Here is an 18387-nt window from a genome sequence, read left to right as displayed (position 1 = left end):
TGGGTGCCGGGGGAGGGGGGAGGTGGTGAGGGAGGGGAGAGTTAACCCCAAAACCCCCTTTCCTTGCCACAACTGTACAGGGTATTGGTGAGGCCACACCTGGAGTACTGCGTGCTGTTCTGGTCGCCGTATTTAAGGAGGGATATACTTGCTTTGGAGGCAGTTCAGAGAAGGTTCACTCGGTTGATTCCGGGGCTGAGGGGGTTGCCTTATGAGGAAAGGTTGAGCAGGTTGGGCCTGTACCCATTGGAGTTTAGAAGAATGAGAGGTGATCTTATTGAAACGTATCAGATTCTGAGGGGGCTGGACAGGGTGGATTGTCGAGGAAATTTCTAAGTTAAAGTAACTCAAGCGGAGATTTCAGAGTCTTGCTTCAAGAGATTCTTTAATATGTACAGGCGAGATATCTCGGAGAGCTGCTTGGTCCTTACCAAGGCAATACTCCGAAATTCTATAGAAACTTGTTCCATCTTTATACAGAAAAAAAGGAATTTTATCTCTACAATTGACACCTACATTATTCAGGAACATTACCAATTCTAAACAGGGCACAAAGGTCAGTTTACCCAGCCCAACAGTATCTTGTCACGTCATTATTCAATCTTTTCGAGGGTCAGCAAGATCATCACTAAAAGCCCCTCTTATCAGAGAAATCAGTTTGTCCAGGCAATGGGGGTATCATAACATATACAAATACCAGATGTACAGCTTTCATGTTATCTGTTCTTTTCTAACAAAGAAGAGACATCAAGTATTTTCTGGCCTTGCAGGATTCTGCAGTCTCAGCACAGAATTAAACTTACTAAAAGGAAGAGAGAAATTTAACCCCTTCCTATATCGTGAACTAAAGTTCTTCCACAACTCCCTCCTTGTTGATCTTTTATCTTTAATGATCAACATGCTTTCCTTCTTAGAAAGAAAAGGGAGGCTCATACCCCTCGGGGTAAGGTCTCATCTCTAAACATTCTTTTTCATTATAGTCATCTAACTGTCCCTCTATTCTGTTTAACCTTCCTTTCACGATCACATTTTTCTGCTCTATTTTTTCTACTAGGTTCATTACTTGTCCTAACAGGGATCTTACTTTCAGCCCCATTCCACAGACAATTAGCAGCAGAATCAGCAAAATTACACCAAGTACTACTATCGGGTGTATTGCCAGTTTTAATACCGCTGTTGCCCTGGGGGACCAGCCTAGGAATATATCCCACCAGTGATGCGCTGTTATAGAGGTAACTGTGTTTGCTATTCGTACTAATTGTCCCTTTTTAAAACTCATTTCTATCTCAAATTGGTGAATATCTCTGCCCCGCTTGGACAATGCCTTTTCTATTTCTTTGTCATTTTGTCTGTTATGTAGCCAGATACCTGTAGTTGCTGTAGCCCTTCATCCCACGCGTTTCTCAACTCTATACTTTCTCCTATTAGACCTCCTACAACCTGGATTTTGTTTTGCAGGGTCTCTATATCTATTGTGTTCAAGGCTCCCATTCCTACTCCTACCCCACCTAATACAGTTCCCAGCACGTCTCGCTTTTTTCTCAAGGATCGGTCCAGTGTGACTCCAACACTGGTCGTGTTGCAACCATCCCTCTCCCTTAGCGGATATAGGATTTGTATGGTTAAATTTACTATACCTGGGGATCTTACTACCGATATGCAGGTGGTCAATATCCGTTTTAAATGGCCCGGATCTCTGGGGGAATGCCTATTTTTATTATGTGTCCACTGTTTAATATAGGTTCCCCCATGTAGTATTTTTGTACGGTTCATGCACTTTACCCATCCTCTGTTTTCTATTTTAAAATGACAATCTTCTTCGGGGTCACAAAACGTGCCATTAGTTTCTTGGCTCTCAGCTATTTCCTTGCTGGTCAGGCATGTCATATGTACCTTCCATTTCAAGGTTATGTTAAATCCTTCCTCACTGGTTATTTTCACTTCCCCTGATCTTGGGTCCACCCCTATTCCGCAGGCCTCACACCTTACTGTGAAGTTCCCCACTTTGCAATCCTCTTTTTCCGAACATACATAAGTGTCCTGCTGTCCTGCTTTGTCAATCGTGCCCCAGGCCATTTCTCCTTTCCATATTTTACCTTCTTTTATAAACCTTTCTTCTGTTTTAACTCTTCCCACTGCCAGAAGGATTAACATACCCAGTGTCCCCTGATAGTTTTGCCAGGAGTCCTTCCTCATCTTCCTCCCTTTGTTTTCTTCTATAATGCTCCTGAACCAATTCGTTAAAATAATAGCTTACTAGTACAATAGTAACAGTGATCCACAAGATAAAGACCCAAATTGGTATACAGGCAAGTTCTGACATCTAGCTTGATACTTCGGGGTATTATGCTCTTAGTCCAGCCTGGCTCGGTAGAAACAAAAGGGGATGAGTACAGTTCTTTTCGGGGTGTGTCCGCCCTAGCTCGGTATTTCTTCTTCTTGCTGTGTTTCGTCTGGAAGGTAGTATTTACATCGGGTGGCGTGTATCCAATTTGGATGTTTTTCCAGTTTCAGGGCGGTTCTTGTTGTGAGGATTATCTGATATGGTCCCTTCCACCTAGGAGAAAAAGATTCCTTGTTTAGAGTTTTCACTAATACTTGCTCTCCCGGCCTGAAAGGGTGCATGTTTCCCTCTGACGGAGGTACTTGGGTCTGTTTTATTCGCTCATGCAGGCTTCTCGCTATTTCACACATGGCCTGAGCATATTTTAGCGACTTTTCGTCATTCCAAATTAATGCTACCTTTTCTGCTCCTAGTGGCGGTTTCATACCAGTAGGCATTGGCCTTCCTAATAAGGCTTCATGGGGTGTCAAACCAGTATTTCGGTTCTTTTGGTTTCTTATGGTATATAGTACCAATGGAAGGGCATCTGGCCATTTTAGTCCTGTTTCTTGACATACTTTAGTAAGGGTGGACTTTATCACTCCATTGACTCTTTCCACCATGCCTGAGGACTGAGGTTGATACGGTATGTGCAATTTCCACTGGAAACCTAGCGCTTCGGCTAGATTCTGCACTATTTTTCCTGTAAAATGTGTTCCTCTGTCACTATTGATTCCCATAGGTATCCCATATCTTGGCACTATTTCTTTAAATAGGATCTTCACTACTGTTCGGGCATCATCCTTCCTTGTTGCATATGCCTCTACCCACCTTGTAAACATATCTACTATTACTAATAGATACTTAAAGCCTAATACTGGAGGCATGTGGACAAAATCAATTTGCAAATTTTCAAAGGGCATGCTTGGTTGGGGTAGATGGTCATATTCTGCAGGCGTCTTTCCTCTATTGTTTTGTTGGCAAATTTGGCAGGTTTTAGCAATTTTCTCAATTATTACTGTTATTCCTGGTGCATACCATTGCGCATTGATAGCATGTATCATCCCTCCTTTGCCCATGTGAGCCTGACCATGAGCTAGGCGAGACAAGGGCAAAAACAAAGACCTGGGACATACAGTTCGTCCGTCAGGATGGGTCCAGATATTATTTTTTTTAAAAACATCCTTGTTTCTCCCATGTTTTTCTTTCCTGCACTGTAACTTGTTGCTGTGCTATTTCAAGTTGTTGGGCGCTCAGTGTTGGCAGAGGGGAGACTGAGGCTGCCTGTAGGCAGCACGTCTGTTCCAAAGCGGCTCGTCGGGCCGCCTCGTCGGCCCTCCTATTTCCTATTGATACTTCATCTTCACCAGTTGTGTGGGCTGCGCATTTAATAACAGCAACCCTTTTTGGCAATTGAATGGCATCTATCAGGTTAAGCACTAATTGTGAGTGCTTAATATGCTTCCCGCCAGAGGTGATGAAGCCTCTGTTTTTCCATAGTTGTCCAAAATCATGGACTACACCAAATGCATATCTTGAATCGGTATATATATTAGCAGATTGATTTTTAGCTAATATACATGCTCTAGTTAGGGCGAACAATTCAGCTGCCTGTGCCGAGGTTCCGGGGGGCAAGGCAAATGCCTCAAAAATTTCATATGGGTTCACAATAGCATAGCCTGCCAGGAGCAAATTGTCTGATGGTCTGTGAGACGACCCATCTGTATAAAGAATGAGATCGGGATTGTCCATTGGTTCCGTAAGCAAATCTGGTCTAGGCATGGTAGCCATCTCCACTGTTGACAGACAGTCGTGCTGGTCTGGGTCCTCTATTTCTCTAGTGGAGCTGGTAGGAACAAAAACAGCAGGGTTTACTGCAGGCGCACGGCGAAAAGTGTAGTTAGGGTGTGACAACAGCAGCACCTCGTAGCCTGTCCTTCGGGATGCTGTGAAATGCTGAGTTGATGCGGAATTCAACAATAACAGCACCGCATGCGCGGTGATAACAGTGCACGGATAGTCCAATACAATTGGTACTGATTTTTCCACCATGACCGCAGTAGCGGCTACAGCACGCAGACAAGCAGGCATTCCTCGTACTACTGGGGGGAGCATTACCGAATAATAAGCAACTGGTCTATTTCCCCCACCATGTTCTTGGGTTAACACTGCTGTTGCGAATCCTTCTTTTTCATTCACATACATTTGAAAAGGTTTCGAATAGTTTGGAATCTTCGGGATAGGCAGTATCGGCGTATTACACGGGCTCTGTGTCTTTTTCAGGACGCCTTGCTCTAACAGTGCTAAGATGACTGGCTCTATCCCTTCTTCCGCCTCCGGTGGCAGTCTGTACTGCCTTATACTTGGCAATACAGCATTTTTTATCAACTGTACCCTATGGGGCACCGCAGAATAGACTTGTCCAACATGGTTTTTATGTTTAGCCCAGAGTTCGGGGGACACTTGACTCAGTGCCATTGGTATGTTAGGGCTAGTTTGTCCGGGGGGTTGCTGTTTTTCAAACGTAGCATCGTGCCCTTTTCTCTCCCAGTGGAGAATTCCTCTGTCACGGGTGATAAATTCTAGCCGTATATCCTGCAGTTCTATCATCGCCCATGGTTGATAACCTGGTCGCTGTCTTTTCTCTTCTATGTCTAAGATCATCCCGCCCATGTCTTTAGGTTTTGCTGGGGGCTTTACAGCCAATGTCAGATGGGGTGTCGTATTTTCTTCTTTAAATCGTTTTTGTTGTAACGGTGTTAGCTCCACGGCCACCCCCAACCCTTCAGATCCGAAATAAATGTGGGGAGTAGCTTCTATTACTTTGTTTTTATTTAAGAACGGTTGCACAAAGCGCTGATAGTCTTCAGCCCTGTGTCGAGTATACCAGGCTGTACAGTGAAGCTGAACTGCCTCAAAGCTTGTTAAGATGATATACAATAACTCTTTAATATTAGGGTCAATTTTAATCTTTAAGTTTTCCACTGCCTCTTTTATCAGGGGGGAGTAGAAGTTGCCACTCAGTTGCCAACTATAAAGGGCAGCACTTTCTTCATTCTTTTCCTCTTTCTCTCTTTCTATCCCATTAAAGAACTGATGAATGTTATTTGGAGGGATCTCCATAAACATCCCTTCCTTTGTGCAATATATTGTGGCTCCTAGTTTGCACAAAGTCTGTCTTCCTAATAGAGGGAGAGGCGTTGTCTTAGAGACTATCAGGGTTTTGTCATTAACTTGTTGTCCTTCAATTGTCAATTTAGTAGGTTCGGATAAAAAATCTTTCAAGGGGACGCCGGCCACACCCATGCTTAAAACAGTGGTGTTGCTTACGGGTAATCCCACAGAGGGCGGTACAGAGGACATAGTGGCGCCGGTATCCACCAGGAACTTTACATAAGTGTTTCCTACTTTTAGTATTGCTAAGGGATTTTCTTCTATGTCCGTTGATAAGCGAAGAGTCGCTGCCTGTACCGTTATGCCTCTGGGGCATCCCTATGCTGATTGATACGGATTGGGGTTAGAAAAGGAAAATTGAGGGGCTGGTGGAGGTGGAGGTTCGGAAAAGTTCCCTTGCGACCCTCTATTCTGTTTGGGTGGGCATCTACAGTCGCGAGCCCAATGCCCTATTCTTCCACAATTTCTACACTCATCTTGAGAGCGATCTCGCTGTGACCACTGTCCTCTTCCTCTTCCTCCACCCCTAAATCCCCCTCGATTCTGCGCCTGCCCTCCGCCTCTCTGCTGGTAATATTGACCTGTTGCTTTGGTTTTACTTACGTAATTGAACAATCCCTCCCTGTCCATGTTTGCCAAGACAGTGACTGTCTCTTTCCAGGTTTTTCCTTGCCAATCTAAAACTTTAATTTTGTAGGTCTTTGCATGCTGTGGTAACATGCAGTTCAGCAGTGTTTGTACTGCTAAAGGTTCATTCGTATCTAAGGGTATTCCTGCATACTCCTCCCAGCTATTTTTCCACCTGGCTGCGAAATCTATCATTGATTCTTCCGCTTTCTGCAAACAGCGAGTAACCTCCCCTATATCCCCATGTTGTCTAGCCCCTTGTAGAATTGCATTCCGTCCTCTATTCTGTAGCCAGTGTGTTAAAGATTCGTTTCCTTCATTTAGCAAATCATTATTAGCTCTCCAATCCCCTTCTTCTCCGGGCGGGATATGGAACATATCTTTTACTCCCTGCCAGGAAGATCCGTACGCTGCTTGTAATAATAGTTTAACATCCCCTGGTAGCGGATTATAAATTGTACAGGTCTGCTCAAGCCAGTTATGAAATGCAACAGGTTTCTTTACTGGGTTTGGGGCTGCAGAGATCATATCTCTGGCCTCTCCCGGAGACCAGGGTTTTAAAACCGCTGTGGTTCCTATCATTACTCGGGGATTTTGGAGGAGGAGGGTAGAGTCGGCTTCTGCCTGAGCTGGGGTTGTTTGTGACCTTAGGACCATACCAGCTCTCAGATTGGCTCCCCCTTTTCTTTCTCTCCTGATTTATTCTCTGATATTTTTACTTTCGGAGGCTGATGTCTTTTTGCAACCTCTAGCCATTTAATAAAACATTTATCCATATAATCTTTGTCCCAAGTAGGGTCTCCTCCCCCTTCCTTAGTTATTTTCCTCCATTCTTCGATTAAAGACAATTTAAAACTTCCTCCATATGACCAGTCCCCATCAGACCAACCATATAAATCGCTACTAAACGTTACCGCGTATCGGTCATCTCCTGTTTCTTTAATTACAGTGTCCGCCGGCGAGCCGGGTGGCACAATTGGATCTCCTACCTTCTCTCGTTGCTTTACTACCTTACGAATCCTTTTTTCAGTTTTGCGCTGCATACTCATTCTTTTAGTTGGAGGGTCGGTTTTCTTCCCTTTTCTAGGAACTGGACGCAAGCATCCTGCTCGACTAGAGCTGTTTCCCATTCTCTCCGGATGCAGTTTCTCGCGGTGTTTCCTGAAACGAGAGGTTAAGACACGCCCACAAAAAATATATACACACACAGTATTTACAAAGCGCTCACCGGTGTCTCTTTTCGGCTCGGCTCGGGTCTCCTTTAGCTTTCTTGTTACTTTAGCTTCTTACGGTAGCTACCCTATGCCTCACCCTTCCGGGATCTAGGCGGCTTGCCCCCTTTTCTAGGACAGCCTAGGCACTTTCCCCCTTAAGCTAGGAAAATCCTTTTAAAATTCCTCTTTTTCTTTTAAGCCAATTTTTACTTTTAATTTTGTTCGTTTGGGATCTCGTTATCAGAGGTCCTGCAGACTACGCCAGAAACTGTCGAGGAAATTTCTAAGTTAAAGTAACTCAAGCGGAGATTTCAGAGTCTTGCTTCAAGAGATTCTTTAATATGTACAGGCGAGATATCTCGGAGAGCTGCTTGGTCCTTACCAAGGCAATACTCCGAAATTCTATAGAAACTTGTTCCATCTTTATACAGAAAAAAAGGAATTTTATCTCTACAATTGACACCTACATTATTCAGGAACATTACCAATTCTAAACAGGGCACAAAGGTCAGTTTACCCAGCCCAACAGTATCTTGTCACGTCATTATTCAATCTTTTCGAGGGTCAGCAAGATCATCACTAAAAGCCCCTCTTATCAGAGAAATCAGTTTGTCCAGGCAATGGGGGTATCATAACATATACAAATACCAGATGTACAGCTTTCATGTTATCTGTTCTTTTCTAACAAAGAAGAGACATCAAGTATTTTCTGGCCTTGCAGGATTCTGCAGTCTCAGCACAGAATTAAACTTACTAAAAGGAAGAGAGAAATTTAACCCCTTCCTATATCGTGAACTAAAGTTCTTCCACATGGATGCAGAGAGGATGTTTCCCCCTCGTGGGGGAATCTAGAACTAGGGGGCACATAGTCTCAGAATAAGGGGGCCGCCCATTTAGGACGGAGATGAGGAGGAATTTCTTCTGGTGAATCTGTGGAATTCTCTGCCCCAGAGAGCTGTGGGGGGCTGGGTCATTGAATATATTTAAGGTGGAGATAGACAGATTTTTGAGCGATAAGGGAGTGAAGGGGCGGGCGGGGAAGTGGAGCTGAGCCCAAGATCAGATCAGCTGCGATCTGATTGGATGGTGGAGCGGGCTCGAGGGGCCGAATGGCCGACTCCTGCTCCTGTATCTGATGTGTTTATCTTCCATCCTTCCGTCTTTCCCGGCACTAGGGCAGACAACGATGAGCTGTGTTCTGAGATGTGTTCGCTGGAAACGCCAGAGATATAAATATTTGTTCTCTTTCTTTGTTTAATCTCCAGCTAAAGATTTTATCCGCCATTTGTTGGTGAGGGCGCCGGACAAGCGATACACGTGTGAGGAGGCCCTGCATCACCCCTGGTAGGGAGCATAAACCTGCACAGCTTACACCCGCAATATCCATCCCTTCCGGCTCAGTGCCTCTCCCTCTCGCCTCGGAGTCACAAGGTCGTGGGTTCGAGACCCACTCCCGAGACTCGAGCCTCGTAATCCAGGCCGGACACTCCCCCGGGGCCAGTACTGAGGGAGTGCCGCACTGTCGGAGGGGCAGTACTGAGGGAGCACTGTCGGAGGGGCAGTACTGAGGGAGCACTGTCGGAGGGGCAGTACTGAGGGAGCACTGTCGGAGGGGCAGTACTGAGCGAGTGCCGCACTGTTGGAGGGGCAGTACTGAGGGAGTGCCGCACTGTCAGAGGGGCGGTACTGAGGGAGCCCCGCACTGTCGGAGGGGCAGTACTGAGGGAGCCCCGCACTGTCGGAGGAGCAGTACTGAGGGAGTGCCGCACTGTTGGAGGGGCAGTACTGAGGGAGTGCCGCACTGTTGGAGGGGCAGTACTGAGGGAGAGCGCACTGTCGGAGGGGCAGTACTGAGGGAGAGCGCACTGTCGGAGGGGCAGTACTGAGGGAGCGCCGCACTGTCGGAGGGGCAGGACTGAGGGAGCGCCGCACTGTCGGAGGGGCAGGACTGAGGGAGCGCCGCACTGTCGGAGGGGCAGTACTGAGGGAGCCCCGCACTGTCGGAGGGGCAGTACTGAGGGAGCCCCGCACTGTCGGAGGTTAATGGTGGAACTCCCAGCACCAATTCACACCATGACCATTCCATTTTGACCCTGTAGGATTGTTGGTGAGACTGCGCTGGACAAGAATATTCACGAATCGGTCAGCGAACAGATCAGAAAAAACTTTGCAAAGATGCAGTGGAAGGTGAGAGAAAGGATTCGTACCCGAGGTCACACCCCCCACTGTAACACTGATATACCCAATCCCCTCACTGTAACACACTGATATACCCCACACCCCTCACTGTAACACTGATATACCCCACACCCCTCACTGTAACACTGATATACCCCACACCCCTCACTGTAACACCGATATACCCCACACCCCTCACTGTAACACTGATATACACCACACCCCTCACTGTAACACTGATATACACCACACCCCTCACTGTAACACTGATATACCCCACACCCCTCACTGTAACACTGATATACACCACACCCCTCACTGTAACACTGATATACTCCACACCCCTCACTGTAACACTGATCTCTCCCACACCCCTCACTGTAACACTGATATAACCCACACCCCTCACTGTCACACTGATATACCCCACACCCCTCACTGTAACACTGATATACCCCACACCCCTCACTGTAACACCGATATACCCCACACCCCTCACTGTAACACTGATATACCCCACACCCCTCACTGTAACACTGATATACCCCACACCCCTCACTGTAACACTGATATATCACACACCCTCACTGTAACACTGATATACCCCACACCCCTCACTGTAACACAGATATACCCCACACCCCTCACTGTAACACTGATATACCCCACACCCCTCACTGTAACACTGATATACCGCACACCCCTCACTGTAACACTGATATACCCCACACCCCCCACTGTAACACTGATATACCCCACACCCCTCACTGTAACACTGATATACCCCACACCCCTCACTGTAACACTGATATACCCCACACCCCTCACTGTAACACTGATATACCCCACACCCCTCACTGTAACACCGATATACCCCACACCCCTCACTGTAACACTGATATACCCCACACCCCTCACTGTAACACTGATATACCCCACACCCCTCACTGTAACACTGATATACCCCACACCCCTCACTGTAACACTGATATACCCCACACCCCTCACTGTAACACTGATATACCCCACACCCCTCACTGTAACACTGATATACCCCACACCCCTCACTGTAACACCGATATACCCCACACCCCTCACTGTAACAGTGATATACCCCACACCCCTCACTGTAACACTGATATACCCCACACGCCTCACTGTAACACTGATATACCCCACACCCCTCACTGTAACACTGATATACCCCACACCCCTCACTGTAACACTGATATACCCCGCACCCCTCACTGTAACACCGATATACCCCACACCCCTCACTGTAACACTGATATACCCCACACGCCTCACTGTAACACTGATATACCCCACAACCCTCACTGTAACACTGATATACCCCAAACCCCTCACTGTAACACCGATATACCCCACACCCCTCACTGTAACACCGATATACCCCACACCCCTCACTGTAACACTGATATACCCCACACCCCTCACTGTAACACAGATATACCCCACACCCCTCACTGTAACACTGATATACCCCACACCCCTCACTGTAACACTGATATACCCCACACCCCTCACTGTAACACTGATATACCCCACACCCCTCACTGTAACACCGATATACCCCACACCCCTCACTGTAACACTGATATACCCCACACCCCTCACTGTAACACTGATATACCCCACACCCCTCACTGTAACACTGATATACCCCACACCCCTCACTGTAACACTGATATACCCCACACCCCTCACTGTAACACTGATATACCCCGCACCCCTCACTGTAACACCGATATACCCCACACCCCTCACTGTAACACTTATATACCCCATACCCCTCACTGTAACACTGATATACTCCACACCCCTCACTGTAACACCGATATACCCCACACCCCTCACTGTAACACTGATATACCCCACACCCCTCACTGTAACACTGATATACTCCACACCCCTCACTGTAACACCGATATACCCCACACCCCTCACTGTAACACTGATATACTCCACACCCCTCACTGTAACACCGATATACCCCACACCCCTCACTGTAAAACCGATATACTCCACACCCCTCACTGTAACACTGATATACCCCACACCCCTCACTGTAACACTGATATACCCCACACCCCTCACTGTAACACTGATATACTCCACACCACTCACTGTAACACCGATATACCCCACACCCCTCACTGTAACACTGATATACTCCACACCCCTCACTGTAACACCGATATACTCCACACCCCTCACTGTAACACTGATGTACCCCACACCCCTCACTGTAACACCGATATACCCCACACCCCTCACTGTAACACTGATATACTCCACACCACTCACTGTAACACTGATATACCCCACACCCCTCACTGTAACACTGATATACCCCACACCCCTCACTGTAACACCGATATACCCCACACCCCTCACTTTAACACCGATATACCCCACACCCCTCACTGTAACACTGATATACCCCACACCCCTCACTGTAACACTGATATACCCCACACCCCTCACTGTAACACTGATATACCCCACACCCCTCACTGTAACACTGATATACCCCACACACCTCACTGTAACACTGATATACCCCACACCCCTCACTGTAACACTGATATACCCCACACCCCTCACTGTAACACTGATATACACCACACCCCTCACTGTAACACTGATATACCCCACACCCCTCACTGTAACACTGATATACCCCACACCCCTCACTGTAACACTGATATACCCCACACCCCTCACTGTAACACTGATATACCCCACACCCCTCACTGTAACACTGATATACCCCACACCCCTCACTGTAACACTGATATACCCCACACCCCTCACTGTAACACTGATATACTCCACAACCCTCACTGTAACACTGATATACCCCACACCCCTCACTGCAACACTGATATACCCCACACCCCTCACTGTAACACTGATATACCCCACACCCCTCACTGTAACACTGATATACCCCACACCCCTCACTGTAACACTGATATACTCCACACCCCTCTCTGTAACACCGATATACCCTACACCCCTCACTGTAACACTGATATACCTCACACCCCTCACTGTAACACTGATATATTCCACACCGCTCACTGTAACACCGATATACCCCACACCCCTCACTGTAACACCGATATACCCCACACCACTCACTGTAACACCGATATACCCCACACCACTCACTGTGACACTGATATACACCACACCCCTCACTGTAACACTGATATACCCCACAACCCTCACTGTAACACTGATATAACCGCACCCCTCACTGTAACACCGATATACCCCGCACCCCTCACTGTAACACCGATATACTCCACACCCCTCACTGCAACACCGATATACCCCACACCCCTCACTGTAACACTGATATACTCCACACCCCTCACTGTAACACTGATATACCCCACACCCCTCACTGTAACACTGATATACCCCACACCCCTCACTGTAACACTGATATACTCCACACCCCTCACTGTAACACTGATATACCCCACACCCCTCACTGTAACACTGATATACCCCACACCCCTCACTGTAACACTGATATACCCCACACCCCTCACTGTAACACTGATATACCCCACACCCCTCACTGTAACACTGATATATCCCACACCCCTCACTGTAACACTGATATATCCCACACCCCTCACTGTAACACTGATATACCCACACCCCTCACTGTAACACTGATATACCCCACACCCCCTCACTGTAACACTGATATACCCCACACCCCTCACTGTAACACTGATATACCCCACACCCCTCACTGTAACACTGATATACTCCACACCCCTCACTGTAACACTGATATACCCCACACCCCTCACTGTAACACCGATATACCCCACACCCCTCACTGTAACACCGATATACCCCACACCCCTCACTGTAACACCGATATACCCCACACCCCTCACTGTAACACCGATATACCCCACACCCCTCACTGTAACACCGATATACCCCACACACCTCACTGTAACACTGATATACCCCACACCCCTCACTGTAACACCGATATACCCCACACCCCTCACTGTAACACTGATATACCCCACACCCCTCACTGTAACACTGATATACCCCACACCCCTCACTGTAACACCGATATACCCCACACCCCTCACTGTAACACTGATATACACCACACGCCTCACTGTAACACTGATATACCCCACACCCCTCACTGTAACACACTGATATATCCCACACCCCTCACTGTAACACACTGATATACCCCACACCCCTCACTGTAACACTGATATACACCACACCCCTCACTGTAACACTGATATACCCCACACCCCTCACTGTAACACACTGATCTCTCCCACACCCCTCACTGTAACACTGATATACCCTACACCCCTCACTGTAACACTGATATACCCCACACCCCTCACTGTAACACTGATATACCCCACACCCCTCACTGTAACACCGATACACCCCACACCCCTCACTGTAACACTGATATACCCCACACCCCTCACTGTAACACTGATATACCCCACACCCCTCACTGTAACACTGATATACCCTACACCCCTCACTGTAACACTGATATACCCCACACCCCTCACTGTAACACCGATATACCCCACACCCCTCACTGTAACACTGATATACCCCACACCCCTCACTGTAACACTGATATACCCCACACCCCTCACTGTAACACTGATATACCCTACACCCCTCACTGTAACACTGATATACCTCACATCCCTCACTGTAACACTGATATATTCCACACCGCTCACTGTAACACCGATATACCCCACACCCCTCACTGTAACACCGATATACCCCACACCACTCACTGTAACACCGATATACCCCACACCACTCACTGTGACACTGATATACCCCACACCCCTCACTGTAACACTGATATACCCCACACCCCTCACTGTAACACTGATATACCCCACACCCCTCACTGTAACACTGATGTACCCCACACCCCTCACTGTAACACTGATATATTCCACACCGCTCACTGTAACACCGATATACCCCACACCCCTCACTGTAACACTGATATACCCCACAACCCTCACTGTAACACTGATATAACCCACACCCCTCACTGTAACACTGATATACCCCACACCCCTCACTGTAACACTGATATACCCCACACCCCTCACTGTAACACTGATATACCCCACACCCCTCACTGTAACACTGATATACCCCACACCCCTCACTGTAACACTGATATACCCCACACCCCTCACTGTAACACTGATATACCCCACACCCCTCACTGTAACACTGATATACCCCGCACCCCTCACTGTAACACCGATATACCCCACACCCCTCACTGTAACACTGATATACCCCACACGCCTCACTGTAACACTGATATACCCCACACCCCTCACTGTAACACCGATATACCCCACACCCCTCACTGTAACACTGATATACCCCACACCCCTCACTGTAACACTGATATACCCCACACCCCTCACTGTAACACACTGATATACCCCACACCCCTCACTGTAACACTGATATACCCTACACCCCTCACTGTAACACACTGATCTCTCCCACACCCCTCACTGTAACACTGATATAACCCACACCCCTCACTGTAACACTGATATACCCCACACCCCTCACTGTAACACTGATATACCCCACACCCCTCACTGTAACACTGATATATCACACACCCTCACTGTAACACTGATATACCCCACACCCCTCACTGTAACACTGATATACCCCACACCCCTCACTGTAACACTGATATACCCCACACCCCTCACTGTAACACTGATATACCCCGCACCCCTCACTGTAACACCGATATACCCCACACCCCTCACTGTAACACTGATATACCCCACACGCCTCACTGTAACACTGATATACCCCACACCCCTCACTGTAACACCGATATACCCCACACCCCTCACTGTAACACTGATATACCCCACACCCCTCACTGTAACACTGATATACCCCACACCCCTCACTGTAACACAGATATACCCCACACCCCTCACTGTAACACTGATATACCCCACACCCCTCACTGTAACACTGATATACCCCACACCCCCCACTGTAACACTGATATACCCCACACCCCTCACTGTAACACTGATATACCCCACACCCCTCACTGTAACACTGATATACCCCACACCCCTCACTGTAACACTGATATACCCCACACCCCTCACTGTAACACCGATATACCCCACACCCCTCACTGTAACACTGATATACCCCACACCCCTCACTGTAACACTGATATACCCCACACCCCTCACTGTAACACTGATATACCCCACACCCCTCACTGTAACACTGATATACCCCACACCCCTCACTGTAACACTGATATACCCCACACCCCTCACTGTAACACCGATATACCCCACACCCCTCACTGTAACACTGATATACCCCACACCCCTCACTGTAACACTGATATACCCCACACCCCTCACTGTAACACTGATATACCCCACACCCCTCACTGTAACACCGATATACCCCACACCCCTCACTGTAACACCGATATACCCCGCACCCCTCACTGTAACACCGATATACCCCACACCCCTCACTGTAACACTTATAAACCCCATACCCCTCACTGTAACACTGATATACTCCACACCCCTCACTGTAACACCGATATACCCCACACCCCTCACTGTAACACACTGATATACCCCACACCCCTCACTGTAACACTGATATACTCCACACCCCTCACTGTAACACCGATATACCCCACACCCCTCACTGTAACACTGATATACTCCACACCCCTCACTGTAACACCGATATACCCCACACCCCTCACTGTAACACCGATATACTCCACACCCCTCACTGTAACACTGATATACCCCACACCCCTCACTGTAACACCGATATACCCCACACCCCTCACTGTAACACTGATATACTCCACACCCCTCACTGTAACACCGATATACCCCACACCCCTCACTGTAACACTGATATACTCCACACCCCTCACTGTAACACCGATATACTCCACACCCCTCACTGTAACACTGATGTACCCCACACCCCTCACTGTAACACCGATATACCCCACACCCCTCACTGTAACACTGATATACTCCACACCACTCACTGTAACACTGATATACCCCACACCCCTCACTGTAACACTGATATACCCCACACCCCTCACTGTAACACCGATATACCCCACACCCCTCACTTTAACACCGATATACCCCACACCCCTCACTGTAACACTGATATACCCCACACCCCTCACTGTAACACTGATATACCCCACACCCCTCACTGTAACACTGATATACCCCACACCCCTCACTGTAACACTGATATACCCCACACACCTCACTGTAACACTGATATACCCCACACCCCTCACTGTAACACTGATATACCCCACACCCCTCACTGTAACACTGATATACACCACACCCCTCACTGTAACACTGATATACCCCACACCCCTCACTGTAACACTGATATACCCCACACCCCTCACTGTAACACTGATATACCCCACACCCCTCACTGTAACACTGATATACCCCACACCCCTCACTGTAACACTGATATACCCCACACCCCTCACTGTAACACTGATATAACCCACACCGCTCACTGTAACAATGATATACCCCACACCCCTCACTGTAACACTGATATACCCCACACCCCTCACTGTAACACTGATATACCCCACACCCCTCACTGTAACACTGATATACCCCACACCCCTCACTGTAACACTGATATACCCCACACCCCTCACTGTAACACTGATATACTCCACACCCCTCTCTGTAACACCGATATACCCTACACCCCTCACTGTAACACTGATATACCTCACACCCCTCACTGTAACACTGATATATTCCACACCGCTCACTGTAACACCGATATACCCCACACCCCTCACTGTAACACCGATATACCCCACACCACTCACTGTAACACCGATATACCCCACACCACTCACTGTGACACTGATATACCCCACACCCCTCACTGTAACACTGATATACCCCACAACCCTCACTGTAACACTGATATAACCGCACCCCTCACTGTAACACCGATATACCCCGCACCCCTCACTGTAACACCGATATACCCCACACCCCTCACTGCAACACCGATATACCCCACACCCCTCACTGTAACACTGATATACTCCACACCCCTCACTGTAACACTGATATACCCCACACCCCTCACTGTAACACTGATATACCCCACACCCCTCACTGTAACACTGATATATCCCACACCCCTCACTGTAACACTGATATATCCCACACCCCTCACTGTAACACTGATATACCCACACCCCTCACTGTAACACTGATATACCCCACACCACTCACTGTAACACTGATATACCCCACACCCCTCACTGTAACACTGATATACCCCACACCCCTCACTGTAAGACACTGATATACCCCACACCCCTCACTGTAACACCGATATACCCCACACCCCTCACTGTAACACACTGATATACCCCACACCCCTCACTGTAACACTGATATACCCCACACCCCTCACTGTAACACTGATATACCCCACACCCCTCACTGTAACACCGATATACCCCACACCCCTCACTGTAACACTGATATACCCCACACCCCTCACTGTAACACTGATATACCCCACACCCCCTCACTGTAACACTGATATACCCCACACCCCTCACTGTAACACTGATATACCCCACACCCCTCACTGTAACACCGATATACTCCACACCCCTCACTGTAACACTGATATACCCCACACCCCTCACTGTAACACCGATATACCCCA

At 47.9% G+C, this 18387-nt stretch overlaps 1 protein-coding gene and 1 long non-coding RNA gene across 2 annotated transcripts in view; one reads left to right on the top strand and one right to left on the bottom strand.

Annotated features, from left to right (window-relative positions):
* Positions 1-18387, top strand: part of LOC139241275 (calcium/calmodulin-dependent protein kinase type 1-like) — a gene marked incomplete at its 5' end in the record, with an annotated part of 69452 nt that overhangs the window by 25355 nt on the left and 25710 nt on the right. Inside the window, 2 exons of the mRNA XM_070869924.1 lie at positions 8604-8682; positions 9438-9525. Coding sequence (XP_070726025.1) covers positions 8604-8682; positions 9438-9525 — 167 coding nt within the window. The remainder of the gene's footprint in view (positions 1-8603; positions 8683-9437; positions 9526-18387) is intronic.
* Positions 367-7291, bottom strand: LOC139241277 (uncharacterized). The gene is made up of 2 exons (XR_011588838.1): positions 7114-7291; positions 367-2557 (listed from the first exon to the last, which is right to left on the bottom strand). It is a non-coding gene; the product is annotated as an uncharacterized lncRNA (long non-coding RNA).

The sequence above is a fragment of the Pristiophorus japonicus genome, unplaced genomic scaffold, assembly GCF_044704955.1.
Source record: "Pristiophorus japonicus isolate sPriJap1 unplaced genomic scaffold, sPriJap1.hap1 HAP1_SCAFFOLD_1026, whole genome shotgun sequence".
Lineage (NCBI taxonomy): Eukaryota > Metazoa > Chordata > Chondrichthyes > Pristiophoridae > Pristiophorus > Pristiophorus japonicus.
The sequence above is the reverse complement of the archived record's forward strand: the minus strand, read 5'-3'. Positions and strand labels throughout refer to the sequence as shown.